The sequence below is a fragment of the Siphateles boraxobius genome, unplaced genomic scaffold, assembly GCF_051911475.1.
Source record: "Siphateles boraxobius isolate OS27281-9 unplaced genomic scaffold, OSU_SipBor_1 66, whole genome shotgun sequence".
Lineage (NCBI taxonomy): Eukaryota > Metazoa > Chordata > Actinopteri > Cypriniformes > Leuciscidae > Siphateles > Siphateles boraxobius.
Window position 1 is genome coordinate 6,198,690 of NW_027509193.1, and position 16,133 is coordinate 6,214,822.

Below are 16,133 nucleotides of genomic sequence, written 5' to 3' on the forward strand. Positions count from 1 at the left end.
GAGTGGGAGAGACTTTACTTTCCACACATAATAAAACGTAATTTTGCAGCAAAAAACATTGAAATAATTTGTCATTTTTATCCTATTATTTACTATATTTATTTGCTGGGTCAGTGTCATTGTTGGTTTTGGTTCTTTTGCTGTTTAAAATAACTGAAATCATTTGGCGAAGTGATATGGAACTGTAATGCGCTCAAGAACTGCCTGGAACTACTTTAGCCGTGCGTTTCCTTGAAAATAATTGCACCTTAGAAGTTTGTCAACCATCAGATTCAAGCATTCAACAGCCCGTAGTATAATGTATAAGATTGTATTGTATAATACAATTTATAATATTACTTTTGCTCTTGGTGCATGTAAGTTGGCTACAAAAAACAAATGATATAATAAATAAAAAATAAATAAATTATAGTTGTAGAGTGTGCACTCAACTTCTAAATACAATCTTTCCATCATGACTTGAATCCACCATCATCTCTGGGGGGAAACAGATCAGTCAAAGTCTGAAATCGCCCCCTATACCCTTAAATAGTGCACTATTTGAGAGGACAGCCATTTGTAGTGGTGTCCGAAACCGTAGTGGAAGTTATTTAGTGCGCTCATTGAATCCCACAATGCACCGCAATGAGTGTACAACTGATGTACCCTCAACAGATAGAGAATACACATAATGCACTGTGAGAGTTGCGCGCTGAATGAATTCAAGCGTCTCGCCAGAAGATGGCGCCTGCAGCTGAATCATCCTTTTATTTTACAAACTGCTGCTCCAGCGTAATATCATACAGGTATAAATTCCTTTTTTATTGACTATTAAATTGTTTAATTAAGGTTTAACCATTAGATTTCACAACAGAGTTCAAGATTATTCTTTTCATCTTACTTCTGCAGCTGTTTGCTAACTTTCAAGTGATTATTAAAGAGTAACTGACGCATCTCTCTGTAGGCAAGGGGGTGGTGAGCTGGTACCCTCTGACGTCAGAGGGTACCTCAACTTCCAATAGGAAAATTCAACTGCAGTAGCCACTGTTCAACCTGAAGAGGGCAGCACTCAGACGTTTTTACACCATATATTGTAGAATTAAAACATTTTAAACCCAAATGTCAAAAAATGTACTCTAATCAATGAACAGCATTTATGAAGCTCCATTCTTACAGATCATTAAGTAAAAAAAAATGTTTTAGTGTTTAGTTACCCTTTAAACAGCAAGCACAAACTATGATATCCAGCGCAATCGGTGTCCGAATTAACTCGCTCGTTTTCATTCTCTCCTTCAAGTGGATTATATTAGTGGAGTAATGTAGGGAAAAGTGAATGAGGGTATAGGGGGCAATTTCAAACACAGCTAGTCTTCACTTTTATTGGTCACTGCACTGTTCATTTGCATAAAGACACTGTACACGCCCACTCCACATCACAAAAGGTTGCTTTAGCTCATTTTGCCTCAAAGTTTCTCACTGCAGATCACTGTATGCGTGCGTGAACAAGGCTTGAGGGTCTTTTGCATGTGGCTTTCACACATGCCATTATCCAAAGTCGATCAAACACAGTGTTTATCTTTCTGTTTCTTTATCAACTGCAGTATACACCCAGCATGAGGACCACTTACCTGTCCATGACTGATGCCCAAATCAGACACTTCGGGACAGACTTTCAGGTGTAGGTTTTCTGGGTCCTCTTCCCAAAGGAGTCTCTGGCAGCGTGAGATGAAGATTAAAATCACTCAACGTCTTCGAGTAATCTCAAAGGACACATGGATGGTACAGCACAAATATTTAATGCGCATTAAAGGGAGTTCTCAAAGAGAACTGAATGCCATCCAGACCTTTAAAGTACTCTTCTCATCTGAAAGGCAAAAAGATACCTCAGAGGTTTATGGGTGAGCTCTGATCACGTGTAAATATTCGCTTATTCTCCTCAGGAACTCGTCATATCATTGATACATTTTTTTTTCTGTGATAATAATGGACTGGATCAGAAAACGATCTTAAAGGGATAGTTCACCCAAAAATGAAAGATTAGTCATTACTTACTCACCCTCAAGTTGTTCCAAACCTGTATGAATTTCTTTCTTCTGCTGAACAAAAAAGAAGATATTTTGAAGAATGTTACCAGTTAATGAGCCCCATTGACTTCCATAGTAGGAAAAAAAAGTCATTGTGTGCCGTCAAATGTCTGGTTACTGATATTCTTTAAAATATCTTCTTTTGTGAGTAAATCCACAGGTTTGGTGAGATGTTTGGGTCAACTATCCCTTTAAATGTCTTAATAATAATACTTCAGCTTAGGTTATGCAAATGGCGATTAATAGCTCAAATTAATCATTTCACTTAAAAAGAAAGGAAAAAATCGATTCCATTTTACCACACAAAGGCCTTGAGCTCCATAATGAGCCTTAAATGAATATTTCTCAGTACTGGTTAATGATGTAGCCTGAGAGAAATGATCAATTGGATTGCTTTCTGCAATCTGACAGACTAAATGGTCTTGAATATATTTTGCATGAGGAACAAGGTGTTTTGTTTGGTGCCTCTCATTAAATACACTTCTATGTTGTGATCATGTGATTTCGCCTCAAGGCTCACAGCACACAACAAAGATAAATATAAGTCACTTTCTGCAACAGTAGACATGGAGATGAAAAATTTTGGATATGTAAATCACTGACAGACTTTAGTTGTTTGTTTGGTTCAAGCTTCTTGATGTTGTTCGTATGCTTGTATACTCAAACTAGATCAAACAAAGTTGACGAAGCCTATTTTTCTAGGTTAAGCATTTTTGTGTTTCTACGGATGTACTGTAGATATGTTTTTTATTTTATTTTTATTTTTTTTAAATGCTCAACATACTGTTGTTTAAATAGACAGATTTTCATGATCCCAATGAATGAAAAGGAATACAATTAGATTAGATGATAAATGTTGAATTCTACCACTATATTGTCTTTGTCTACATTTCAAAAGTGCTGTTTTTAATTGTTTATGTAATGCATTTTTGTGTCGATTAATTCAATAAATATTTTTTTTTATTATTAAAGTCAAGTTTTATTATTCTTAATTCATGCTTCATGTTCAGTCAGTGCACGTTGTGTGCAAATGTGGTTTGGTATGAAGGAAAAAATATTCTGTCAAACAAATATTTGTGTTGAGCTGAAAAATAAATAAATAATATATATTAGATGGTTAGACGAATAGATATTTATATAATATAATTATGTAATTTATTTTTCATATATATAACCTGTATATATGTAAACTTACAAAATGTATAAATTATGTTTTATATAATTCTTATTAATATGTACATATTTTAAAGTGTCATTAATGTAAAACACTAAATCAAATATTCTATATAAAATTTTATTTGACAATTGAGTTTTAATTATGTGAATAACCGATGACGGGCAAAGGAGAATCCCAGTAAAAGATTTATCTGGAAGGTAAAATTTATGACACATACATGGCATATGAGTATTTACTTATTGAATTGCCCATATTTTAATTGAAGATATGTCATAAAACAGTGTTGTGTCCACAAATCCCTCATTAGCAAACAGACACGAAATTTTTTTTTTGATATTCAACATAATGCAATGTCATAGATCACTATTTTCCAGATACAAAAAATTAGAAAAATTAACCTCAAACCTGTTTCTCCTGACTAAATCTATGATTTGATCAAATTAAAATGATAAAATTAAAAATAGAGTGCCAATTATCAAAAGTGCTGAGATGAGATTTTGTGCCAACTATGGTCAGGAGAAGAACTTATAATTGTCCCCCAGGTGGCAGCTTACACCATGTTACCCTACTATATGAATGAATGAATGAATGAATGAATGAATGAATGAATGAATGTCCTTCATACACCTGTACAAAGCGAAAGAAAGGGCGCCAAATAGTCCCATCATAGACGCAAGAGGGCGCAGCTGAGGGCCTCCATAAACACAACACACGCGCTTAAAGAGCCATGTGAAACAGCTGAATAAAAAAACGCTTGACGCACCGGAACATCTTTTCCATGTGTTTTGAAGTAAAGAGCAGCTAGCATTTCAGATGAGATGTAATATTAGAAGAGAGGCGGGGATGTGGTGGTTTAATCGCGATGGGAAATGTTTTCGGCAGACAGGGACGCCGCAGTCGGGTGACAGAGCAGGACAGGGCGATATTGGTAAGATCAATCAATAAGTCGATCAGCATCATCACACACACACGCGCGCACTTGTGTTGGGTTGGTGTCGTTGCATACACGTTTAAACGTATAATGTATTGCGTCTTAAATGAGTTAATACTGAACTGCGAATGAAAGGATTAGATCAGCTGTCCTACTTTAGGCTACACAGAATAGATGTCTGTAGAAACGAGTATTAGTATGTTATATAGAACACAACAGAACAGAGTTTGTATAGTAGAACAGATATGCGTCGATTATTGAATAGAAAAGAGTCTAGTAGCCTATAGTATAGCACAGAACAGTTTATTATAAAATAAAGTACTACAACAGAACACATGTATAGGCTATTAAAGAATAGAGTAGAAAAACAACTTTTATTGAATAGAATGAAATGGAATAGTATCACTTGTAGAACATAATGTATTAGAATAAAATGCAACAAGTGTAGAATACAGGTGAACATAACTGTATATATAATAGAATACAGGTGTAGAACAGATAGAATAGAGCAGAACAGATCTGCATCGATTGTAGAATAGAGTAAAATAGAACACGGTCTGTTATAGAACATAATGTTTGAGAATAGAGTTTTTTATAGATTAAAGAAGAACATATTTATTTAATATAATGAAATGGATCAATTATAGAACATGATGTATTAGAATGAAATTCAACAAGTGTAGAATACAGGTCAGCAGAGCTGTATATAATAGAATACAGGTGTAGAACAGATAGAATAGAGCAGAACAGATCTGCATCGATTGTAGAATAGAGTAAAATAGAACACGGTCTGTTATAGAACAATGTTCGAGAATAGAGTTTGTTATAGATTAAAGAAGAACATATTTTATTTAATATAATGAAATGGATTAATTATAGAACATGATGTATTAGAATGAAATGCAACAAGTGTAGAATACAGGTGAACAGAACTGTATATAATAGAATACAGGTGTAGAACAGATAGAATAGAGCAGAACAGATCTGCATCAACTGTAGAATAGAGTAAAACAGAACACGGTTTTAGAATAGAGTTTGTTATAGAATAGAGTAGAACATCTTTTATGAATAGAATGAAATGGAATAGTTCAATTATAGAAGATAATGTATTAGAATAAAATGCAAAAAGTGTAGAATACAGGTGAACCGAGCCGTATGCTAGAATACAACAGAACAGAATAGAGCTGAACAGATCTGCATCGATTATAGAATAGAGTAAAACAACAGTATGTTATAGAACATAAAAATGTTCGTGAATAGAGTTTGTTATAGAATTTAACAGTACAATATATTCTAGAAGAGAACAGTTTATTATAGAATAGAGTTGAACATCTTATATTGAATAGAATGAAAGGGAATTTAATCGATTATAGAACACAATGTTTTAGAATAAAATGCATCAGAAATGTATTAAGCAAAATAGAGTAGAACTATAGAATAGTAATGCGTAGAAAACAGAACAACGTTTAATAGAATAATATATCATTTAGATTTACTGTAGAATTTATAGGTTATTCTATTCTACACTAAAATGTAAATATACACTTACAATATAAGCTAATTAAGGGGGCTGACTTTTTTAAATTAATAAAATAATGTACAGTAATTCAATTATTAATGTATTAAATGTTTTATAGAATATTTTAAGTGCTAAAAATGCATAAATTCAACACTCTCCTCAATAACTTGTTTATTCGATATCAAATAATCACAGCTTCTATTAATAAGACAAGTTAGAAAACAAGCAGCATTGTCAAAATTAGTCGTGTTTGGACAATGTCTGTTTGAGTGGAGTCTGCGGTCTTATTTATCAGAACACACAGGAACAGTGTTTCAGTGATCACTGTTGCACACAGATCCACGTCCGTTTATTAATCTAAGTCGAGAAACTGGCACCTTTAAGAATAAGAAGTGCTTCTGTAAGTGAACTGTCATGTTTCCACATCACATCCTGTCACTGGATCACAGCAGCTGAAACAGCAGAGAGATAAACTGAAACAATATCAGAAGAAAATCACATTACAGCTGGAGAAAGAGAGACATCTGGCCAAACTGCTCTTGAAGGATGGCAAGAAAGAGTAAGACATTTCAGATTACGTAACCATTCATGATGTCCGATCACCCAAAGTCACCCATCATGCATTGCACAGTGCCTTTATCGTGCTAACGTGGTGCCACATTGCCAAGGTGATTTTGGTTGAACAGATTCACTAACACCTGTGACTCATGCATTTCACAGACGAGCTCTTCTGCTGCTCAAAAAGAAACGCTACCAAGATCTCCTGCTGGACAAGACCGAGATCCAGATAGCCAACCTGGAGCGCATGGTGGGTTTACATGATATTATTCATATTTAAGTATTAAATAATTAAGAGATATAAGATATGAATTACATTCTGAATATGCCTCATGCAGGTTCAAGAAATTGAATTTGCTCAGATTGAAGTAAAGGTCATCGAGGGTTTAAAAGCTGGGAATGACTGTCTTAAGCAGATTCATGAGGTAAGTCTCTATATAGACTGAAACTAGCTTAAAGTCAGCATGAAATGAGAATTGCGATAGTTGATGATAGTTGAATTGCGATCTTTTTTTCTTTATTTTGGCGTAAGTCCGTGTGAAACGGCTTTTTGAACAAGAAAAAAATGTAGGGCGGGGCTTGATTCTGTCCGTGGGGAATTGATTGGATGGTTGTGGTTTGCTATTGGTCGATCTCATGTGAGTGACAGGTTGCCCCGCCCTCATGCCAGTAAACAATTCATCAGAGAAGAGAAGAGATATCGCTGCAAGAGGGAGGGGAAGTTATTCTGATTTTAAAAAATGATTTACAGTATAATAAATTCCATTAAGAAAAATAAGATTCTTTTTTTTTCATACTTGCTGTATTATAACAAGTGAACGCTCCTGCAGCAGCTTAGTAATCATTTATCAGTCATGTTAAATGCTGTTATTAGGAGCTAAGACGGTTCATTGGTCTGTTTTGGTGTTGTGCAGTGGGCGATGTAGTTCGTAACAGCTTGTTTTGGCAACTGTTGCTCATTGTTCTGGGATTAAAGGCTTAAACCTAACACTCTTAGATTACAGCAGAGCTGACCTGTCTTTGTTTTGTCCTGGGCTGTAGTACCACGAAGACCTCCGAAATCTCCAGAGTCCCTCGAAATCAACAGCAGGGGGGAAAAAAGGGCTTTTTCGCTAAATCCCACATTTAAAGGTGCTCTAAGCGATGTCACACGTTTTTTAGGCCAAACATTTTTTTTGTCACATACAGCAAACATCTCCTCCCTATCCGCTAGTTGGGTGTCCCCTGAACACACTGTACAAAAACACGGTCTCTGCAGACACCACAGGCTCAACAAACGACAACAAAAACAAAATGGGCTAACCCGCACCACGAAACATGACACTGTTCCAGCCAATAACCGTCAAGAATTTGGGGGTGGGGTTTGGGATGTTAGTGCGCGGATGAGGAGGAGGGAGGGTCTAGCTAGCCTCCGTTTTGTTTGACAATACTTCAAACGTCAACAAGAAGTGACGTCACCCGACATTGCTTAGAGCACCTTTAAAGCGTAACTACCTTAGCAATTGTTGCCGCCCATTATACAGTATTATCAGATGAGCTTTTGCTGTTTTCTAATAAAAGTCTTTGTGTGTTTGATTCCCAAATGTAGAACATGAGTAAGAACACCTACAGTATATTTGACACAAAGTAAATTAATATTGTCTAATATTATAATATATTAACGGTTCAAAAGTTTGGGGTTGGTAAGACTTTTTTTTTTTTAAATTGTGAATTTTTTTTTAAAGTCTCTTAGGCTCACCAAATCCCATTATGCTATTTTAAAGGTTCCTAATTTTTGTTTTGGAGGTCTCCTTTAATAGGTTTACACGTATGTATCCAAATGTAAAAAAAACAAAACTCTTTCATTTGTTATTTGTCCTCTTTGTATCTCTTTCATTTGTTACTGTTCATTTCGTGAACAGCAACAATTGCGTCGGTTTTACCGTATCAATTTGAGTCCTTATCCTTTAGAAGTGCATCAAAATGGATTTGCAGTGCTGAAAACAGCATCTTCTCGACATGTTGACAACACAAACCAAACTCTTCCAGGCCTCAGCTACAACTACAGTGTTTGAGGGGCAAAGCAGACATTGTTCACAGGCAGTTAATGAAGAACATAGGCTGGCATTATGCAAAAAACTGACCCCAAACTTTTGAGCGAGACTTTATGTATGGATTGATTCAAATTGCAGTAGAGGTGAGAGCAAGTTCACATGCACTTGTGTTGTAGGTACATCAAAAACAATTCTGTTCACACAATGCCAGCTTAAATAAGAATAACATCTTTTCCATTTGCACTGCTTTCTGAGCACATTTTACTGAAAACTGCACTATTCATTTCTGTGGGGTGTTTTTCAATGCTCGTCTCAGTGAGGAACAGTAACCAAATGGGGGTGGAAGTTAGCGAAAGGTCAATAATGTTATGAATATTTCTAAAGTTAATTCCTGGTATATTATGAGCATTTGACTGAAGTAATTTTTTTTTCCACGGATTGATCTTTTTTCTCGTCAGGTCATGTCAGTTGAGGAGGTGGAGAGAATACTGGAGGAGACGCAGGAGGCCGTTGAGTATCAGAAGGTTATAACTGTCACACTTTAAACACTTCCAAAACTATGACACTCATTGCATTGCATTACATAACACAATGAAACAAACCAAGTGGCATTTATATTAAAGAAAGATAGCACAAGAACGCTTTTAATAAATGTTTCTTGAGCATCAAATCATATTATTAGAATGATTTCTGAAGGATCATGTGACACTGAAGACTGGAGTAATGATGCTGAAAATTCAGCTTTACCATCACAGGAATAAATTACATTTTAAAATATATTCAAATAGAAAACATTTTAAAATTAAATAATATTTCACAATATTACTGTTTCAAATAAATGCAGTCTTTGTCTTAAGGTATTTTACCGGCCCCAAACTCTCGAGTTGTAATGTACAACCATTTATTTATTACCAAAAAAACCTAATTTAGCTATTTTTAAGTGTGTCTTGCCGCGATCGTGACATTATCCACACAACCACTGTCTTCTGAAGCAAAAAGCTAGGTGTGTATAAAAGAAAATCTAATATTTTAAGCTCTTTTAACTATAAATGACTATAAATTAACTGACTATAAACTATAAATAAAATGACTATAAATTAACTAACGGCCTACTGTAGACGCACGCGTTCACAAGTTAAGTTTGATCGAGAAGTAATACGGAAGCTCAAAGGATCGCCACTTCTCACGCCAACTTCACACCATCATGTGTCACAACATCCATCTCATGAACGCTCGTATGACAGTAGACCGGAACAGATGGTTTATAGTTAAAAGAGTTTAAAATATGAGGTTTTTTTTTTTTTTTTTTGCTCCACTGTGGGCGAATTGATTACGTCACGATTACATTCAGAATAGAATATTGAATTCAAGCATTCTCGTCATAACCCGTCCTTCGGATGAGACGGTAAACCGAGGTCCTGACTCTCTGTGGTCATAAAAAATCCCAGGATGTCCTTCGATAAAAGAGTAGGGGTGTAACCCCGGCATCCTGGCCAAATTTGCCCCTTGGCCTCTGTCCATCATGGCCTCCTAATCATCCCCATATACTGATTGGCTTCATCACGGTCTCCTCTCCACCAGTAAGCTGGTGTGTGGTGGGCGTTCTGGCGCAATATGGCTGCCGTCGCATCATCCAGGCGGATGCTGCACATTGGTGGTGGTTGAGGAGATTCCCCCTTCCATGTAAAGCGCTTTGTGGGTCCCAGAAAAAGCGCTATATAAATGTAACAAATTAATTATTATTATTATTATTATTATTATTATTATTATTATTATTATAACCCTTCCTGCTGTTATATCCTCGGACTTTGGCCATGCTCTTCCCTGTTTTTTATTGCTTCGAATGTCGAACTGCTTCTTGAAACTTCTTCCCTAACAGCAAATTAGTGCACTGCTGGCGGGTTGGTTGACACTGGAGGACGAGGATGCTGTGTTAGAAGAGCTGGAAACCATCACTCAGGTATGGGCACCTTTACCTGTCATCCGTCTTCATCGTCGTCGCTCGCTGGTCCTGATCCAACGCCTCTCTCTCTTCTCTCTCTCTCTCTCTCTCTCTCTCTCTCTCTCTCTCTCTCTCTCTCTCTCTCTCTCTCTCTCTCTCTCTCTCTCTCTCTCTCTCCGGCCAGGGAGAAGACATAACCCTTCCAGAATTACCCACAGATCCATTGTCCGCGGTGCCTACGGGAGAGACAGGTGTTGTTTTAGTACTGTCAAACACAGCAGTGTGTGAGAGAGAATGACATGGTTTTTTTTTTATTTGGCTTTCCGTCACTCTCTTTGTGTTCTGTGTCTTTGCAGAGAGAAAAGAGGGACGAATCAAGCCGGAGCGAGAGATGCTGGCAGCGTAATGTTTGATCTTACAACCTGGCTCATCACTTTGGTTTTAATGAAAGGAAGAGCTAGGGGAATATAATCGAGAGAAAAGAAGGCTTTCATGGGATTATTTAATAGGCACGCCGTCAGAAGCATTTCCCACGATCATGGGAAACTTCAGGGAATGTCAGGGGGATTTTACTTTTTTGGATTTTCAGACTTAAAAAAGTCATGAAAAGAACAGTTTACGTGGTGAGAAATCGTGAGGGTTAAAATTTATTCACAAACAATTCTAATCATTGGTCAAAGACGTGGAATCCCTGTAGAACAGAAATGCTGTTGTGACAAGAACAGAAGCACAAATCAAGTTGCTTTGGATAAAAGCATCTGCAAAATGCCTATAAATTACATAGTTTACAGTGAGTTTCTACATATGTTCTTCTATTAAAACGGCTGTTAGTTTTAGTATATTTTAGTATGTTCACATTTGATTTAAACTGTGAGAACTTTTAAGTAGAAAATTTCAATACTTTTCCATAAAAGCATACAGATTCGCTTTAAAAAATAGGATTTTTTTTTTTTTTTGCCTTTTCATGTATGCAAACTCTTTAAGAGCTTGGGTTGAAATCAGTGTATTCTACAATGTAAACTAGTTTGATTTCGTGGCTGTGCCACTTGGAGGTGTGTTAGCATCACATGACCACCAGGGGGCTCTTAATATCACTAATTGAGAGGAAATAAATTTTGCTGACAGATAAAAACTGACAATCCTCTTCCGATGGCTTAGTTTGTGTTTGTAATGTAAACCTTCTGTTTATGTATGGAAGTATTATATGAATCTGTGCGTGTTATTTTATGTATATCAGTTTTAAAATTGAATTCCATGGCATTGATATCATCATCATCATTTCTTTATTCAGGACATACATATAAAATGGTCCATAGCACTATATGGACTATTGATAATGTGTGTATGTATGTATGTATGTGTGTGTATGTGTGTATATATATATATAGGCCTATATAATATTTTTTAATCCCAATCTATTGAAAACTATTTGCCAGTGATCACAAACGAGTGGAAGAGTCATGGATATTCACTGGTAAAGTATTTCCATTGAAAACTTGGAAAAACAATCAGATGAAGAAGTAGGATACTATATGATCTAAATCAGGGATGTCCTGCAGAGTTTAGCTCCAACCCCAATTAAACACACCTGGACCATCAGCTAATCAAGGTCTTATAGGCTAAAAACTTCCAGGCAGGTGTGTTGAGTCTGGCTAGAGCTAAACTCTGCAGGACAGTGGCTCTCCAGGACTGAGTTTGGACACCCCTGATTTAAATGGTTTCTATTCAACAAACTACACATTTATCTTACCCAGTGTGTAAGGAATTTGCTCTGAAAAGAACTGCAGTTTCTCATATTCGAAGTGTTCATAGCCAAACCTGACACATAAAGCAATGAAATCATGTCAAACAATGAAGATCAATGTCCAGGGAGCTCTAGAGGAATCACATCCGGGACAGGGCAGGCGCAGGTGAGCGTAGCCACGCCCCCAGTGCGCGTTCTGTAGTTCGGGGGCGTGGCTACCTCTGTAAGCCCCTCCCCCTCTCTGTTGCCTCCGCACGGTAGTGTTGAGCTGAGATCAGACTCCCGTGGATCGGAGCAGAGATCCGCAGCTGACCCTCATCACACAGACACTGTTCGGATAACACATCACGTTCAGCAAAACACCGTTTATGGTTTTAACTGAAGATTTCACCATGTCTCGCACCGACGAGGTTCACCGCATTACGGAAAATGTCTATAAGGTAAAGTGCAATGATCAAACTGTTGGAACAAGTTATCGATCACAGGTGGTGGTGATCTAATAGGCGAATACATGATGTGTTAGGAAAGTGGATGCTTTATGAGTTATCGTCGTTGTTCATTGTAGTGCATAAGATTGTTGTCTTGAGTGGGTTTATAGTTGGATTTGTCATCATTAATGAACTTGATGAGAGATCAAGTTTCCCGTTGTCATTTAAGTTGTCATTTAAATGAAGCTCACGGTGAGAACATGTGTGATTTTGCATTGTTCTTTTCTTATCTGCCGCGAATAGAATAGAATATAACCTCTCTCTCTCTCTCTCTCTCTCTCTCTCTCTCTCTCTATCTCTCTCACTCTCTCACCTACACACCCACCTACCTAACGTTATCTATGATCGACGTTCACCGATTTAATTTTTTTTCTACTTTTTTTACTTTTAATATCTATCTATCTGATCGACACTATATTACTTTTTACGACTGATATAACATATACATATCATTTTGTTTAAAATATATATATATATATTGTTTAAATAGGCTACTATAACAATAAAAAAACATAACATTTATTATGAATATTAAAGGTTTATTTGAATGATTTCATCTTTAATTTATGCAATTACATTTAAGCTACGTTTGCTAAGTGGTCACAGTTGTTTATGTAATGTATTTTTCTTTTTCCCCAGAAAACCTGTATTGGTTGTTGTGTTTATTTGGCATGTGCTCTGTCGGGCATTCCAGCATAGGTGGTTCAGGGAGGGGGACGTGCTGGTGTGTGTTGCAACAGGTTCAGTCAATGTGTGTCTCAACAATGTTTCCATAGATTCCCAAAAGGTTTGAGTTGCAGTTTTTGGTTTGTAACTTTAAAAAAAAGTTAATACTTGCCACACCAGTAGGATTACAGCTCTCATCAGATACTTAAGCCTTTTAAATAGGCCACCTGAAGTCCAACACTTAAAATGAGGACAAAGAAACTATTCTGGTTGATCAAGGCCAAGCGGATGTCTCCTCTGTCTGGGGTGTTACTCTTAAAGCAATGGAAACCTAACTATGAAGACTAGCTTACAGCACAAATCACATCAAATTTCTGTCCGACAGATATTTAAATTCTAGTTTACTATGTCAGTCTGTATAGATTTACATTTCATAAACCTAAAGTGGGTTAGACCTCACGGGAGGGCTTTGAATTAGACCAATAGCTGTCTATTGGTGATCTGCGTTTGCGTAGTCTGTCGTTTAACTGAGAATCACTGTGTGCCAGTTCTGTGTTGGTGTCTTTCAGGGGTCGTGCTCAGCTGGATCGTTCGTCCAAATCCACCCCCTATTCAGATAGCTTGTTAAATCGGCCAGCTAAAGAACATGGATTGAGTCCAAAAGGAGTGTAGTATTGATGAGTGTGTATGTAGGCTATGTGTGTGTGTGAGTGAGTGAATGAGGGAGAGAGGGAGGGACAGATGAGATATGAAGGGTAAACATCAGTGGAAGTGGTGGGATTTTTAACATCTGCTGAAGTATTACAGGAAAGACGGAAGCTTGTTTTGCCAGGGTATATTAAAAAAAAGTTAAAGAATTTTTTTTTAGATTTTTAATTTCACAATTCGGACTGTTTTCTCACAATTGCGAGTTTATATCTTATAATTCCGACTTTTTTCCTCAAATTTGTGAGTATCTCTAAATTGCAAGTTATAAACTCGCAATTTTGACTTTTTTCACTGAATTCTGAGTTCAAATCTCCCAATTCTGACTTTTTTACCCTCCCAATTCTGATTTTACATCTCGCAATTTTGACACTTTTTCAGAATTCCGAGTTTAAATCTCGCAATACTGACTTTTTTCTTTTGAATTATGAGTTTACATCTCGCAGTACTGACTTTTTTCCTCTGAATTCTGAGTTTACATCTCGCAATACTGACTTTTTTCCTCCGAATTCTGAGTTTACATCTCGCAAGTCAGGTTTTTTTTTCTTAGAATTGTTTACATCTCTTAACTCAGTTTTTGTTTCTAAATTTCTAAAAAATCTAAAAGGTAATTGCCATGTTTTTTTCCCGAATCTGACTGTTTTTCACACAATTGTGAGTTTATATCTGATACTCGACGCATGGGTGTACCAGGGTGCGCGCGCGTGTGTGTGTGTGTGTGTGTGTGTGTGTTCTGTTGTTACTCAACTGTGCACACAGAACACTCCCTACCTGTGAGCAATAGCTGTGATCCTGCTGGAGTTGCCATGGATTTAAAAACAGGCCTCACCTGTGAGTCACAGCCGGCCCTCAATCACTCCTCCTGGCGTCAGACTCTCAGCACCAGGGCCCAGTCATCCAGACAGTGCCACACTCGGTCAGATCTCTCTAATCCCATCAGCCTCCAGGCGAGTACCAGCGGCAGGGCTGACAAGACCTTTGCCAGCTGGAGGGTGACATAACTGCTGTCCACTCACCTGTGTGTGTGTGTGGGTGAGCTGAGGTCAAGCCACTTATGTGCAGTTTGAGGCCAGACTCCTACTGTGTGCTAATGCTAAAGCATTGTTAGCATGCAGTGATATTGTACTTGCATGTGTTCCTGCATCACTGTGGGGGTAACAAACCTCAGTACAAAACGACTTGGCTCGGGAGTTACCTTTAAATATGTAGCTCAACGTTGTGGCTTTGATTCCTGGGCAAAACGTGTACCTTGTACTTACTAAAAATCTTCCTGAATTAAAGTGCCTGTTGAATATATTGTGTACATGTAAAAATGGAGCTGTCTGTGCCATTGAAGCTGCAGGAATTGTTTTGCTAACTGCTATTTTGCTAACTTTAGCCACACACCTTCTCTTTCTGTACGTCTATAGATACTTGCTTTTTATTATAAATTGTGTTATGCAGTATTGTGTGATACAGTAATTGTTGAAATCAAGAGAAATCACATTTTTGTGCACAGATTTGTGCAGGCTAAAGTATGATTTCCTTCCTAAGAGGGTATTTCTTAGAATTGGTGCGGTGATTTATTGGTAACTCCTCCAGCTCTGTTGATCAGGGTGTATTGAGAGACATGTGACGGGACAGGGCATGTCTCATCAAGTCTACAGGTGAAACAATGTGATGGGAGTGTCTCTAATACCTCTCCCTAATAGTCAACTTGGTTACCATGTTCACATAATCCCAGGGGAAACTAATAGGTGTGTCCTTTTTTTAATTTATTTTTTATCCTACAGGCCATGTCTGATATTGGAGAACAGCAAAAACAAACAAAGGTTTCAGTTACAATATGCATATTACTTTCCCCCATAAATCTGTTTGATGAAAGCATTATCATACCCAACAGGCATAACATTTCATTTGTTCAGGGACTCATTTCATCAGAGATTACCAGGAGCAAACGATATATAATTTTTTTAAAAATGTTTTTGAAAGATTACGAGGATGTATTTTTAATGTAGGAAATCTGGAAAGGTCGTTTCTTAGCAACAACGTGCTACAAAATGTTTCTGTCATGTCATTCAGTGATAGACACAGACCCCTGATTCAAACACTCATTGAGAGCATGTTTTTGGTTATATTCATCAATAATCCATAAAAAGTTCTTGTTGTGGGGCTAATGTGCTAATAGAGGAGCTGTTATAGTTTTCATTTTGCCTAATTCTTAAAGGAACAGTTAGAGTCTATCATCATTATGCCATTTAAAATCCCTTTTGAATTTCTTCCTTTTTTACAACACAAAAAGACAAAAAAGCACCAGAAATGCATCAA

At 37.0% G+C, this 16,133-nt stretch overlaps 3 protein-coding genes across 9 annotated transcripts in view; all 3 read left to right on the plus strand.

The window, feature by feature from the left end:
* ttyh2l (tweety homolog 2, like) overlaps positions 1-3,034 on the plus strand; it is a 44,150-nt gene extending 41,116 nt beyond the window's left edge. The window contains exon 14 of the mRNA XM_077211804.1: positions 1,581-3,034. Within this exon, the coding sequence (XP_077067919.1) occupies positions 1,581-1,661 (81 nt within the window). The 3' untranslated portion in view covers positions 1,662-3,034. The remainder of the gene's footprint in view (positions 1-1,580) is intronic.
* An 891-nt stretch (positions 3,035-3,925) lies between these two features.
* chmp6a (charged multivesicular body protein 6a) lies at positions 3,926-11,367 on the plus strand. Of its 2 annotated transcripts, none has more exons than XM_077211805.1 (8): positions 3,926-4,168; positions 6,140-6,249; positions 6,411-6,498; positions 6,587-6,673; positions 8,740-8,805; positions 10,161-10,241; positions 10,408-10,474; positions 10,580-11,367. In XM_077211805.1, the coding sequence occupies exons 1-8, from the start codon at positions 4,103-4,105 to the stop codon at positions 10,627-10,629; spliced, it is 615 nt and encodes a 204-aa protein (XP_077067920.1). In that variant the 5' UTR covers positions 3,926-4,102; the 3' UTR covers positions 10,630-11,367. The 2 variants fall into 2 exon arrangements, with proteins under 2 accessions (XP_077067920.1, XP_077067921.1); XM_077211806.1 differs by having other exon boundaries at positions 6,143-6,249.
* A 798-nt stretch (positions 11,368-12,165) lies between these two features.
* The window catches only part of baiap2a (BAR/IMD domain containing adaptor protein 2a), a 98,272-nt gene continuing 94,304 nt past the window's right edge, over positions 12,166-16,133 (plus strand). For 5 of the 6 annotated variants that reach the window (XM_077211814.1, XM_077211812.1, XM_077211815.1 and 2 more), the window contains exon 1: positions 12,208-12,407. In XM_077211814.1, the coding sequence (XP_077067929.1) occupies positions 12,336-12,407 (72 nt within the window). In that variant the 5' untranslated portion in view covers positions 12,208-12,335. Of the gene's footprint in view, positions 12,408-16,133 lie in introns of all 6 variants that reach the window. The other variant, XM_077211816.1, reaches the window with a different exon arrangement.

What these genes read in the sequence shown, in the direction of transcription:
- chmp6a (XM_077211805.1), top strand. Translation starts at nt 4,103, where the DNA reads ATGGGAAATGTTTTCGGCAGACAGGGACGCCGCAGTCGGGTGACAGAG. An exon ending in AGCAGGACAGGGCGATATTG is followed by an intron (nt 4,169 to 6,139) that starts GTAAGATCAATC and finishes ACTGGATCACAG; the next exon opens with CAGCTGAAACAGCAGAGAGA. An exon ending in TAGCCAACCTGGAGCGCATG is followed by an intron (nt 6,499 to 6,586) that starts GTGGGTTTACAT and finishes TGCCTCATGCAG; the next exon opens with GTTCAAGAAATTGAATTTGC.